Genomic DNA, 13,196 nt, shown 5'->3' on the forward strand with positions numbered 1-13,196 from the left:
GTGCTGCTGGGTGGGGGGACATTTTCTTTCTCTAAGGTTCGGAACAGGATCCAGCCTCCATACTAAAAATACATTAAAAACAAATAAAATCAAATAAGCCAAACGCAACGGGTAGCAACTATCTCGAGAGAGAAGCAGCTGCTGGCACCTGCGCGGATACGCTGCAGTTGGAACCGGTTGGCTTTTGGTATTAAATTATTAATTTATTTATCCCCCATGCCCCTCCCCCATCCTCCACTGCCAGGCAAGAAATCTCCGTCTCTAAGACCGCCCCCACCTTAGAGGAGTCTCCCGCTTCTCGGTCGCGGGCCGCTGTGCCGCCCGCCCGCGGTGGCCGTCGTGTCCCCGGCCCTCTGCGGCCGCGGCGTTGAGCGGGGGGCGTCCCGCTCCTTGCGCGCTCCCCCTCGCGCCCCGACCGGCGCGGCCGTGGGTCCCGGCGGCGGCGGGGGAGGGCGGGGGAGGCAGCGGGTGACAGATGTACTCCTCTGACAGCTCTCAGTATCAGCCCAGTGGCTCCCTGCCATTGGCTCAGTGCAATGGACCGGCAACGCCGCTCACTATAATAACACTCATGCCTGCCAGCAGCAGCAACTCCGAGTGCGGGCGCCGAGCGCGGGGGATGCTGCTGCCGCCGCCGCCGCCGCCGCTGCCGCGCGGGCGGCTCCCGCTGCCCGGCTCCACTCGGCCGCCGCGCCGGCACTGACGCCCGCTCGGCCCGGTCCTGCCCGGCCGGCCGGCCCCTCCCAGCCCGCTCCTCCCGCGGGGCGCAGCGCCCCAGGGCGAATTCCGAAAGAAACCCAGCCTGCCTGCGAGAGGGAGGGCGCCGCGAGCATGCGGAGGCGGAGGCGCCTGGGCGCGCGCGGCCGCGGGGCGCAGTGAGCCCGGCCCCGGAGGGCGTGCGAGGGCGGCGGCGGCTCGCCGGGGCGCCCGCGGGTCTCGAGCCCACCCTTCCCGGGCTCCGGCGCGCTGCGGCTGCGGGCGCGGGTGCAGGGAAGAGGCGGCTGCGCTGGAGGAGGCGGCGGCTGCCCCATGGAGTGTTACTACATTGTCATCAGCTCCACGCATCTCAGCAACGGACACTTTCGCAACATCAAGGGAGTTTTCCGGGGCCCTCTCAGCAAGAACGGGGACAAAACTCTGGTAATCGCCTCTGTTTCTCTCTCTCTCTCTCTTTCTCTGTCTGTCTCTCTCCTTTCTAAGAGGGCATTTGGAGGATTAAGGTTACGATGAGATTTTGGAGGTGGCATGATTCGATTTGGTTTACAATATATTCGTTTATTTATGTCGTGGGCGTGCGGAGAAAATTAGGTGTAAAAAAGGGCAGGCATCTTAGGGAAGCTGTGATCCATCGCTTTGGTTGACTCTTCGACACCTCACCGGACTCTCTCCACCTCACTCCATAATGCTGAAGATGACCACAATTTCTCCTTATATGAAGCAAATTGTGTTAACAAGCCCTCTTTTTAAGAAAGGAAAGAACCCTAACCCAGAGTGACCCCCTAACATCTTTCGGCTGAGGAAGGTGAAGGTGATTGAGGATGTGGTTGTCTCTGATGGGGGCAGGGAGCCATGTGGCTGGTGGCGCGGAGCAAGTGGCGGGATTGAGTGATGGTCTCAGAAGGAGTTTGTATTCCGGCTGTCTCCTGAAGGACTGGCAGCAAACTTCTCTAGTGAGGACTTGTCAGTACTAAATGTAACGGAGTGACTCCAGAACCCCATGCCATCAATTTTAAGCAATTCACTCAAAAGAGGTTGGAGATAAGTATAAGGGGCGAGCATTATGTCACAATCAGAGCCATTAGGAAACATGCTAGGCAAACAGAACCCAGGCAGTCGTTAGGAGGTCCTCGCTGGACCACAGAGCTTCAGCTTTCAGCATCCTAGTAGGAAGAGCACTCCTGATTGGTGGGAGAGGATGTGCTGAGCATTTGAGATAGTGCAGGGTGATAGCTCTTACTTTTTCTTCCAAATCCCCTCTTAGCTGCAAAATCTCCCTACAGAACTGACTCTCATGTGTTGGTATCTCCTAAGTATACACTTCAATAAAGAACAAGGAAGTAGAGGGAAGGCTCATTAGGCTAAGTACCGCAAAGAGAGTCCAGCCAGAGCAAGATGGTGATATGCAAATGTCTCACTGAAGTCTGGGGCCATTAGCAAGCAGCACCCCTCCCCCCCTTTTTACGAAGCGGTTACTTAGCCTGAATAGATTGAGTAGAAGTTTAAGGACAGACTCAATTAGTTTAAAAGTAAATACAGTATTCTTAATCTACTTTTCTTTATATATCTTAAAATATGATTCTACACATTTTTTTTTAAAAGTGCTGTGATGTGTTTTTCAAGAATGAAAAGTTCTCATCTGAAGTTTTACGCGAATTCTAACATTATGTGATACGTGTGATTTTTTTCGTTTTCCCTTGAATCTATTGGCCTCCTCTCAGTTCCTTTAAGACTCAAAGAAGCAGGGTTAGCCTGTTGTTTTTATTACTATTCTGGATAACTGTTTGTTATTGTTGTTGTTGAACAAAGAAAGAAAATACTTTCTATGATCTTTCTTAGTGGAGTACTATACAGAGCAGTAGGCAAAGGCTTAAGGCAATTATTGACGTTGCTCTGGCTCAGCTTGGAGAACTCAGTTATATGGGAAAGTAAATATTTTTTGGGAAAATTACTTTCATTTTGAAGAAAGTATGCTCTAGTTTGTTTTTTTAAATCTAGTTTCACCTATGAGAAAAGGCAAATTTATTGAACAAGGTCTCGTCTCCGTAGTTACAAACATGGTGTAGGAGTTAAAACCATACAATAGAGTTCATAGGAAAAAAAATACTTGTTTGCCAAACCTCAACTTGTTAAAATTCTGTTAATCTTGATTCTTAAGTCAACCTTGGATTTCTAACGATGGTTGAACTTGCTTATGCTGATTGGTTTGTTGTGGATTTGAAGTTATTAGTTCTTTATCACTCATATTGACAAAAGATAGATTAAAGTCTAGATCTGGGATAAAAATGGGTGTTAAAATGCAGCTACCTATATGAGAGGGATAAATCTAAATATAGGCAAACGTCAGAAGCAACAAACTGGGAAAAAAGGCTTCCAAATAGCTCCTATCGTGTTTCTCCTGGTTACAGTAAAAGGACTTAATTGGGACGTCATAGCTAGTCTTTCTAGGTTGTTTATAAACTGCCAAGTTTGTATTTCCTGTGTAAGAGATTTACACTGACTGAAATGATGTAGGGTCTTATATATGATTCAACTATATTTGAAACTATTACTTTATAAGTTAATAAAAGTCATATGTTTGTTTTCTATATGCCTTTTAATGATTTTGTTATTGAAGAGAATAAGATTTATGTCTGTCTTTAAGTGTAACAAGAGATTCTAAATATGTTCATAAATGAATGTTTTAAATTAAATAAAGAATGCTTATTCTTTATGAGCATTCTTTATTAACATTTATACTTACCTAAAAATGTATCCTTTTTGGCACATGGGGTGCTAAGGGGACTTACTAGAAGCTAGAACGCACTATAAGCTAAAAACAGAAAACTGAACCTGAAACTTCTCAGAATTAGCCTTAATAAGAAATATGCATATTAATTATCTTAAGAATGTATATATGCTACATTTTGAACATTTTCAGGTAAGAATTTATGGTTGTCATGTTTTTAATCTCAGTTTCATGGAGTAATGATTATGAGATCTTTTCTACTTTCTTGCTTGTTTGATTTTGACATATTTTGAATTTTCCTTTTAAAAACATCATCACATTTTGCATTTTGAAATGTGTGTTAAAAGGATTTTAGTAATATCTCAAGTGTTTTTTTTCCTTCTCATTTCAGAAAAGCACAACTTAAAATCATAAAACCATTTAGGGAAAGGATACTTTGAGTTTTCCAAAGAAATTCCAATTATTTTCAATCACTGTATAACTAATGGATATTCTGAACATTTTTTAAATTCCAATTTTTAAAAATAATTTTATAAGCTTCAGAAATCATTGAACTGATTTAAGATAACCTGTTACTATTACCCCAAGGATTTTTCATAAATTAGAAGTTACTTAGAGAATAAAGTTACTTAAAGAGTAAAACTCAAATTCCAGTGACATTGATTAATTGCTTTAGTTCTAAATCCAGAATGTAATCCTGCCACTCATACTGAGGTGATTATCAGAATGTACAGTCTTTCCCATAGGTCGTATTATGCCACTCACACATAAAATTAAAAAAAAAAAAACTTTAAAGATTAAGCCTCTTGTTATCTTGACCCTATTCCTGAGCTTTTAAATATATTCTTGACAATTTTAACTGAAAGTATACAAATTTTCATTTTGCAGTGTCTTACAAAGAGAAAGGTCACTCTGCTTGTCATGATTTCTGTTATAAATAGCATCATATCTGTGATATAGCTTTAATTCCATGGAATAATAAGCTAATATTTCATTAGTGCTCCAGACTATGTTTAAATAAGTTATATGGGTTAGTGGCAATGAATTAAGTTTACTTTCCATGTATTCTCATTCTTTTTCTTTAGATTATCCCAACCACAATTGGGTATGCAATTGTTTATTGGATAAGGACATTTTGTTATACTTATGTTTTGCAATTGCTCCACAGAATTTCTTTAACCTAATTATATATTTAAAAACTTTTAATAAAAAATATTTAAATATATATTATAAATAGATACATATTTAATATAGAGTTTAAATATATATTTAATGACTTATAATATGGAATTTGGGGTTTGCCTTTGGAACTTTGGAAATCGTTACCAATTTGTTCATTACATTCTGTTGGTCAGCATCTTTAGATCTTGTAATAGCATTATATCTATTTTACTGACTATGGAATTCAAAAGAAATGAGTGGTGGTTTTAAGGTCATACAGTGAGTCAATGTTATAATGCAGGTTTCCAGACTCCAGATATATTTCTTTTATAATTTATATACTAAAGTAGGGAATCCATACCAATTGATATGATAATATTCATACTGATAAAGAGATGGTAGAGATGTCAACTCTTGTTTAAAGACACTCTCCTTGTTCACTTCCCTCCAGATGTGGGGAAATAGTGCCAGATTCACAGAATAATTTGAATTAAAATTTGTTTTATTTCTCATCCTCCAATAAGCAAATACCAATCATTTCTGTCTGGCCTCAGCCCTGTTTCTGTAGGTTCTCCTCCATTTCTAGTATCTTAAGTATCAGGTTGGCAAGAAAAGAAATATTAATTCATTAATCTGTCTTCAACATATTTGTTATTTAGTTCGTTCGGATTTATTGAGATGCCTCAATTGTAAAGCACAGAATATTCTAGGCCCCACAGGCTCTGTGCTAAGTAAAGTATACTAAATATTATTCATAAAGATGTACTTAGGGATACTTCAGTTCATTTTGAACGTGTTAAAAAATATTCACATATTTTGACACATTTGCAGATTTCTTGTCACTCAGGACATTTTCATATGTGTTCATTTTGAAAAGTATGAAAAAATTCTGGGTTTTTCCCTTTGTGTATACAGGAACTCACTAAAATTAGGTAGGTCTTTGAAATATACTATATGGCCTTTTCTTCTAATTATCATTAGCTAGTATAACATTATTATTCATGTCATTCCCTTACATTCCCTTACACATTTCTATATTTCCTAGGGAATGTAATTTAAAGGTTTCTCCACTCATTGGAAACCATTTGTGTGGCACATTTAAGATTGTGCATAAGATTAAAGAGACTAGTTGTTCAATTAGTGCCGCTGAAAAATTATCACTGTTGGATTAATATCCTCAACAAAGGTCAGGGGTGAGGGTGGATTAGGGTGATATCTTAATATATCCTCAAACTTTCCCACTTTATAAACTTGTTCGCATAAACTGTCAGTTATATAGTCTTCCAAGTTTCTTTCACACTATTATACATTCAGTGTTAAAGACTGTCTTGCGGCTCACTTTCCTGAATTTAAGGTATCATATATTCTTTGCTATACTTGTTTTTTATTGTAGCAAAACTTTGCAACATGTGCATTTTCAGAACACATTATTCAAGTAAGGAAATTAATTTATAATTGAATTATTGGTAATATGACCAACTCAAAAATGTAAGCAGTATTTTAAGGCAGATGTAGTCAAGTAATACCCATGATTCCAACATACCTTGGTTAGTTTCTTTCGCTTATCAAATATTGAGTTGTTTTTGATAGCTGAAATTCAAATAGTGACATAATGTCTTGTCTTCACTTATCAGTTCTACAGCAGCATTTTTTAGGTTATCGATGACTGCAATTATATTTTTACTGAAAATACAGATCAGCAGGAGCCTTGGGGACCACCTAGCCAAAGGTTTCATGTGCTTGTATTCGGGGTCAAATTCAGGCGCAGAAGTAGTTTGTTTAGCATGCACCATGTTTTAAAATATTTGGGTTTAAATGTCATTCAAAGAAGAATGCGCTTGACAGTTTGCTACTGTCTCCATTGCTCTTTATTGTTACGTAGGTTTTTCACTTACTTATGTTGCCTTCCTAACCAATAAAGGCACTTGAATTTTTCACCCTTTGTTTAGTCCGAGGACCAAATTTGACATGTGGGGAGATGGAAACATTTTCATCAGTCTACATGGGCCCTTTGTTGTGCCAACTTTCAGATAGACAGTGGTTTTCAAAAGACTTTTCTGTGCTGTTTACTGTATATTGGTTGAACTGCTAAATAGTATTCTTCACATCATATATAAAGAAATGGGTGTGGATTTGAGGGTGATGCATTTTTGCATTTTAAAATTGTAAATTTTTGCTCACACCACACACTTTTTTGGTAATTTCTTGTTTTTGGACTTTAAAAAAATTAATTTTGAATGTACTTTTATTCTTTAATTTATAATTTTAGTAAACATGTTTAGCTACAGTGACATATTTGGAAAGTAGTTTTCTGTAAGTATTATGCAGGGGGTAAATTAAATCTTTTAATAATTGCAATGATAATACAGTGTTGGAATAATTTCCTCCAATAATCCTATTTAACTGCGATGTTACTATTGAAGGCAATTGTTGTATATTAGGAGTTTGAGTAATCCTTCTAGAATGAAAAAAAATAGCAGTTTTAATCTGTGATGGACTGCAGTCAAAATGCATGAAGAAATGATGTATATCTAATCACTTTTTTATATCGCTAACTACAAAAAGTAAAAAATATAATTTTATTAATTTTCCTTTCTAAAAATTGTAGCCTGAAACCATTTGATCTGTTTTATCTCATTCTAAATTATCGTTTGATTCTGAGAAAATTCTTACCATATACACTATATTATGATGGTGTTTTCAGCTAGCAACTTTTCATTAATTTTGTAAATGTATTACCGTACACTTCCTAGCATGGTATAAGATAAAATGGGGTAATAAATAATTAAAGCTCAATCCTCGTTGTCAGAGTAAACAATGTCCATTACCTTATGTGGTACTCTGGACTCTCATAATGGTTTGGCACCATTAGAAGAAAGTTATATACTTTTCTAAATGTAAGTACACTTAATGTAGTCAATGTTTATGATGACAATGCCATATTCAAATTACAAGAAAACTCTTTTTTAAAATAGCTTTAGAAAAATGAGCTATGCAGAGTGTGATGGCTACTTTTATGTCAACCGAAATAGTAGCCAGTTATTTCCTCAAACACTAATCTAGTTGCTGTGAAGGTATTTTGTAGATGTGGTTAATGTCTACAATCTTTTCACTTTAAATAGAGGAGATTACCCTTGCTAATGTGAGTGGTCTCATGCCATCAGTTGAAAGGCTGTAAAGCAAAACGAGATTTCCTGGAGAAGAAATTCTGCCTCAAGACTACAGCATCAAATCCTGCCTTGAGCTTCCAGCCTACTGGCCTGCCCTACAGAAGCCCCACAAACCCACAATCACTGAGTCAATTCGCAATTTCTTCAAATAAATCTATCTTCTATCTTTCATCTATCTATCTCTCTGTCTATCATCTATCTATCTATCTGTCTATTTATCTATCTATCATCTATCTTTCCATCTCTCCTATTGGTTCCATTTATCTAGAGAATGCTGATTGATAAACTGAGGATCAGTTTATGATGTCTCTTTTACAATAAGGCAACTCAATATTTGAAATAGAAATCATACTTGGATTTAATTGGAAATAGGTGAAAATGACATTGTTAGACTATTTAGGTTTAAAATTGATAGACCTTGTTGTGGAATGTTTCTGTTATTTTGTAAGGAAATTTATATAACTTTATTTAAAAATTTTCCCTGGATTACAATCTATTTCTCAATTAATTCCTCCCCAAAAACCTTTATAACGTGTAGAGTATAGTTACTCTTATCTATTCAGCTCCAATAGCTAATCATACGTGTATTTATTATACTTGAAGATAATCAGGCTATCTTTCAATGAGAGAAAATATTTTTAAACGATATCAAAAGTATACAATTTGGTAGCCTAAATTTAAGAAAATAGGCTTTAAGGGGTGGCTGTGTAAAATTAAGTACTTGAATTTTACAAAACAGAAATGTTTTCATGAAAAATCTACAGAATGATGTCAGTGCCCACCAGCTAAAAAACACCAGGAACACAACTCTAGTTGAACCAAGTTGGACCTTGGTACTTGTTGGAACAAGGTAAACTGCACACCTTAGAGGTCCTTGATGCATCTCATGAAGAGGGAATAAGGGATAGTTTTATAGGATTTGGGATTGTGTAAGTTGATTTTGTGGAGGGTTGATGAAAGCATTGTTTTTTTTCTGGATTGTACTGTGAGAAGGAAGTGCCAATTCTGTGGTTGGCTATCTTAGTACTTTTTATCTAGGAGGCAACAAGAACAGAGTGGGGGTAAAGCTGTCATTTGTAAAGAAGCAGCTTTTGCTCATGTTGGCTGGCAGATGGGGATGTTTAATAACAAAAACAGTGTGTTTGTTTTTGTCTGTGCTCAGACATAATTGTAGAGTGGTCTTGTTTTTTTCTAGTTCCATCATACTCATAGATGACCTTGTCTGACGTTAGTGGACTATGAAACTGGTCATGTTTGATAAGAGATCACCACGCCTTACTCTTAGATCCAGACAGGCTCCTAGCCAGCAGTCCCCAGGGACTGCTTTTTTCTTACTCAGATGTGACATGAGAGTGTGTGGTTGCAAACAAGAGGGAGGCAAGGCCATCAGAGAGGAGAATTCAAGGAAATTAGACCCAAAGCTGGGGATTTTTAGGGATGTGGGAGAGAAGGAGAATGGTTGAGAATTACCAGGGTAGAACAAGTAAGACATGTGCCCTGCGCTAGCATGTTAATATGAGGACATTGGGAGATAAAACATCCACCCATCTCTTGAGAGAGATACTAGGGGAACAATGTTTTCAACAGAGACAGACCTCAGCTGGAGCAAAAAGGTGAAGTGAAACTTCAGTGAAAAATCTAAAGCTGTAGAGATTTCATTAATAATGGACACTTCTGAAATCAAGGAGATACAGTCCAAGTGTTTTAGAACATGTGAAAATATAGAGAATTGTGTCATAAAAGAGGATGTAACATAATAACATGGAGACTGAAGTCCAGAGAATGAGAAAGAATTTGGGAATTCTGGGCAAGTAACATTGAAGGTACAGGTAGGACAAAGTTCGTTCTGATAATCCCAGTGCGAGTAGCGGTAGCAATGGAGTGGTGGAGGATGACAGAGAGGTAGGAGTCCTGTGGGGAGCACTCAGAGTTCTTGGGCTCACCTTTGACTCCTCCTGTGAGACTTTGTTATGGATGGTCCTACTCTGAGCCTCAGAACCTTCTCCTGCCCCCTGCTGAAGTGTTATGGCAGAGGGGCACGGTTAGTCGTAGGGTGCAGATTTCCTCCATATTCAGCCACTGGGGGTTCAAAGTATTAACAATGATTCAAAGTTAACCCATCCAAATTGCCTTGTTTGTGTCTTTCAGATAGGAAGCGCCTATAGAATCTGATGTGGAGCAAACAAATTTTGGTTGGAGTGACTTTAGAAAAGGTCTGGAACTCTGGGCATTTCCAAGCACGTTAGATGGATTATGAAAAGCAGGAGAGTTTTGGACAGTAAGATACTGGGAAGGAAGAAAGACCAGTTGCAGAAAAGGATGGGGGTTCATGATGAGAGGTTTGTGCTGAAGGATTTTTCCTACAACTGGTCAAGGATAGAAAGATGGGATAAAATATGCATTCTCTCTTTGTTTAATGAAAACATCTCAAGTGACGTAGTTCAGCGGCCTCCAAGGAAGTATCAGCAGAAGATGGGTAACGTTACCTTTGTGGTATTTCCCTCAAAACCTGATTTTGGCAAATCACCTCTTCTTATTTAAATGAGACAAAGTAGCTTCATGGTAGGAAAGAGAATGGCTGCTTTCTCTCCAGGATTGTGTTCTTGTGTCCAGTTTAGCATGTCTTCATCAAAATCTTACTGTCATGCTTGTGCTTAGTGGTTGAAAGCATAGACATTTTATAACCAGATGAATCTGAGCTCAAATCCTAGATATACCTCTGTATCAGTAAACAGTTAGTAAGAAAAAGAGATAATTGGTCAGATGAGACAAATGGACCACAGCTAGTCACTAGCTTTATGACCTTGATCAAGTTCACTTCTCTCACTATCAGTTATATCATCTTTAAATGGAAATGATAATAATACCTAACTAGAAAACAGCTTTGCAGATCAAATGAGATGAAGCATATAAAGTAATTTGCACAAGATTTGACACATAGTAAATTCTTAATATGTGATGATAGCTATTGACAATGTTTCATCCTGGAACATTCACATCTGTATTAGAATCTCGTTCACTCAATTCAGTATGTATAAATTTACATTATTTGGATGCTTTTAGTATTGAACAATATCAATATTTCCTTTTTTTCTCAGTTAACCCATGGCACCTCTTACATACTTATCCTTACCTGAACATTCACTAAATCTCCTCCACTAAATATGGATTGGACCCTGAATAGTCAAGGAGATAAAGAAATGAAAATTCTATGGAAACCTTCAGATAGCCATTTTTTTGACTCATAGATTTCATGGAACGATACTTTGTGCTCATAGGAAGCTGGCTCTTTGGGAAAACTTAAAATTTTTCTTAACTCTCTTCAGTAATGATTTCCTTAGCTCTGATTCCCTTGCAAAGTCTTGGATCACTGCAGTTCTGGTGTTACAAAATTAATATTTACACTAGGGGGCAGCATAACATTTCCTCTTGCTCTCATATAGACAGGCACTATAGTAAATAATCATGGATTCATAAATTTGTCAAATATAGTTACCACAGTTTTAATAGCTAGAAGTCACTTTAAAATTTCACTCAGCAGGAAGTCAGTATGGATATATGACATGGGTGTGATGTATTTGCTATATACTTTATTTATACAAGTAATTATTCTTGACCATTCTCTACCTCAGTCACATGTGATATACGTAGTAAGATGGAGCTGACATAGAGTTGATGTCCAACTATACCTTACTAGGCTATCATTTTGGCTGTACAACTGTCAGTTTTCACTATTGAAGTTGATGTTTCTGGGTTCATCTGAGTACTTCTAACCTACTAGGTTTATGATTCTTAATGCCCAATTTATTTTAATGTCATAGTTAATTTATAATTAAACTTGATTGACATTTTTCATGGAATACATTATTAAGCAAAATAAAGGTTGACTGGGATGACCATTTCTTGTTGAAACAAGAACAGCTAAAACACGAAATATGAATACGTGAAATTGTGAATCCAACTCTATTTTCGTGATTGCCACAAGCAATACTACAGAAAAATAGTTGAAAAAATCTGAGACTCAAATTTCCCAGTTTTATTAAAATTTAATAGAATTTCCTCCGTAGTAATTGAGATTACATTTCTTCGGGAAAGCGTGCAGGTTGCATAAAATAGCACAAACTGTTCTATTTGTGCCACTAATCACTGTGAAATTGTTGATGCAACAGGAGAGATGCAATTTTTATGGATCAGGACTTAGAGGAGTTGGTATTATGATACATGCTGCTACCCAAAAACTCAGGAGGCTATTTTTCAGGTAGAATGATATTAGTAAAATTTCTGATGTAGCATATTACATATTGCTGTCCTGGAGAGCCACTTTTAAGACAATCTATTAACATATTATTCCACAGTAAAGAGTTAGTGAAGTAAATAATGATAATGATAAATCAAAACAAATTGATCCACTTAGTACAGTGCCTAGTATAGCTGTAAGCATAATTTGATGATATAAGAAAAAAATTAGAGACTGATGTTGTTTACTTATATGTTAAATTGCTTTAATTAAAATACTATATCAATAATTCAATTCACATACGCTACAGTCTGAATAATTATTTGCCTTCCAAGTACTAAACATGATAACCATTTTGCATTATTAATAAGGTGCCGATACAGTTCTATCAACTATAGAAACTATAGGTCATGTGAGAGATTATTCTCTGTTTTCACTAGTACTCTACGTAAAATAAGTATAATATGTATTCATGGGCACAGGCAAAATTTACATGCTCACACACGGCAAAATCATTCTCTCTCTTTCTCTGCCTCTCTCCCTCCTTCTCTCCTTCTCTGTCTCTCTCTAACACCCTTCTTGCTACACCCCCACTCTAGTCTAGAAAAGCAGAGAAGATATTGTTATTCCGATTTCAACCTGTCTGCCTATTTCTTTCTCAGGAAGTACACAGCATTGTACTAGCAGTTTGGGCCAGGTCCAGAGATTAAAAAAATTATTTATTTGAGAAGTAATTAAGAACTTCTCCCACCTCAGCCACCAGATATAGTATGAGAGGTCTGAAAATAGCACTGGTAAGATCTTTGGAAATGTGAAGCAATTCGATGGCCAAAGTTCCACTGGATGACCACAATCGTAGGAATTAAAAATAAATAAACAGAGAGAGAAGGAGAGAAAGGAAGGAAGAAAGGAAAGAGAGAAGGAAGGAGGAAGAGAGAAAAAAAGAAAGAAAGAAGATCGTTAAATTTTCTTAGTTAAGAATGTAAACTAATATAAGAAGATCTATCACCTTGAATAATTGGATGAAGATACATCCAGGATTGTCTGGGAAAATTCCAGTTTAGTCTGTTTTCCTGGAATGGTACTGCCTTTAACTCTCAGAATTATGCTGAATTTGGATGATAATCTATACACTCATCCTGCTAAATATAGAAACCGCCACAGTGACAGGAATCTGCCTGAA

General features: G+C 37.7%; 1 protein-coding gene across 1 annotated transcript in view; it reads left to right on the forward strand.

Annotated features, from left to right (window-relative positions):
- The first annotated feature begins 892 nt into the window (after positions 1-892).
- The window catches only part of ZNF804A (zinc finger protein 804A), a 279,296-nt gene continuing 266,992 nt past the window's right edge, over positions 893-13,196 (forward strand). Inside the window, exon 1 of the mRNA XM_044768599.2 lies at positions 893-1,140. Coding sequence (XP_044624534.1) covers positions 1,030-1,140 — 111 coding nt within the window. The 5' untranslated portion in view covers positions 893-1,029. The remainder of the gene's footprint in view (positions 1,141-13,196) is intronic.

This window comes from Equus asinus, chromosome 4 (genome assembly GCF_041296235.1).
Source record: "Equus asinus isolate D_3611 breed Donkey chromosome 4, EquAss-T2T_v2, whole genome shotgun sequence".
In the NCBI taxonomy this organism is placed as follows: Eukaryota; Metazoa; Chordata; class Mammalia; order Perissodactyla; family Equidae; genus Equus; species Equus asinus.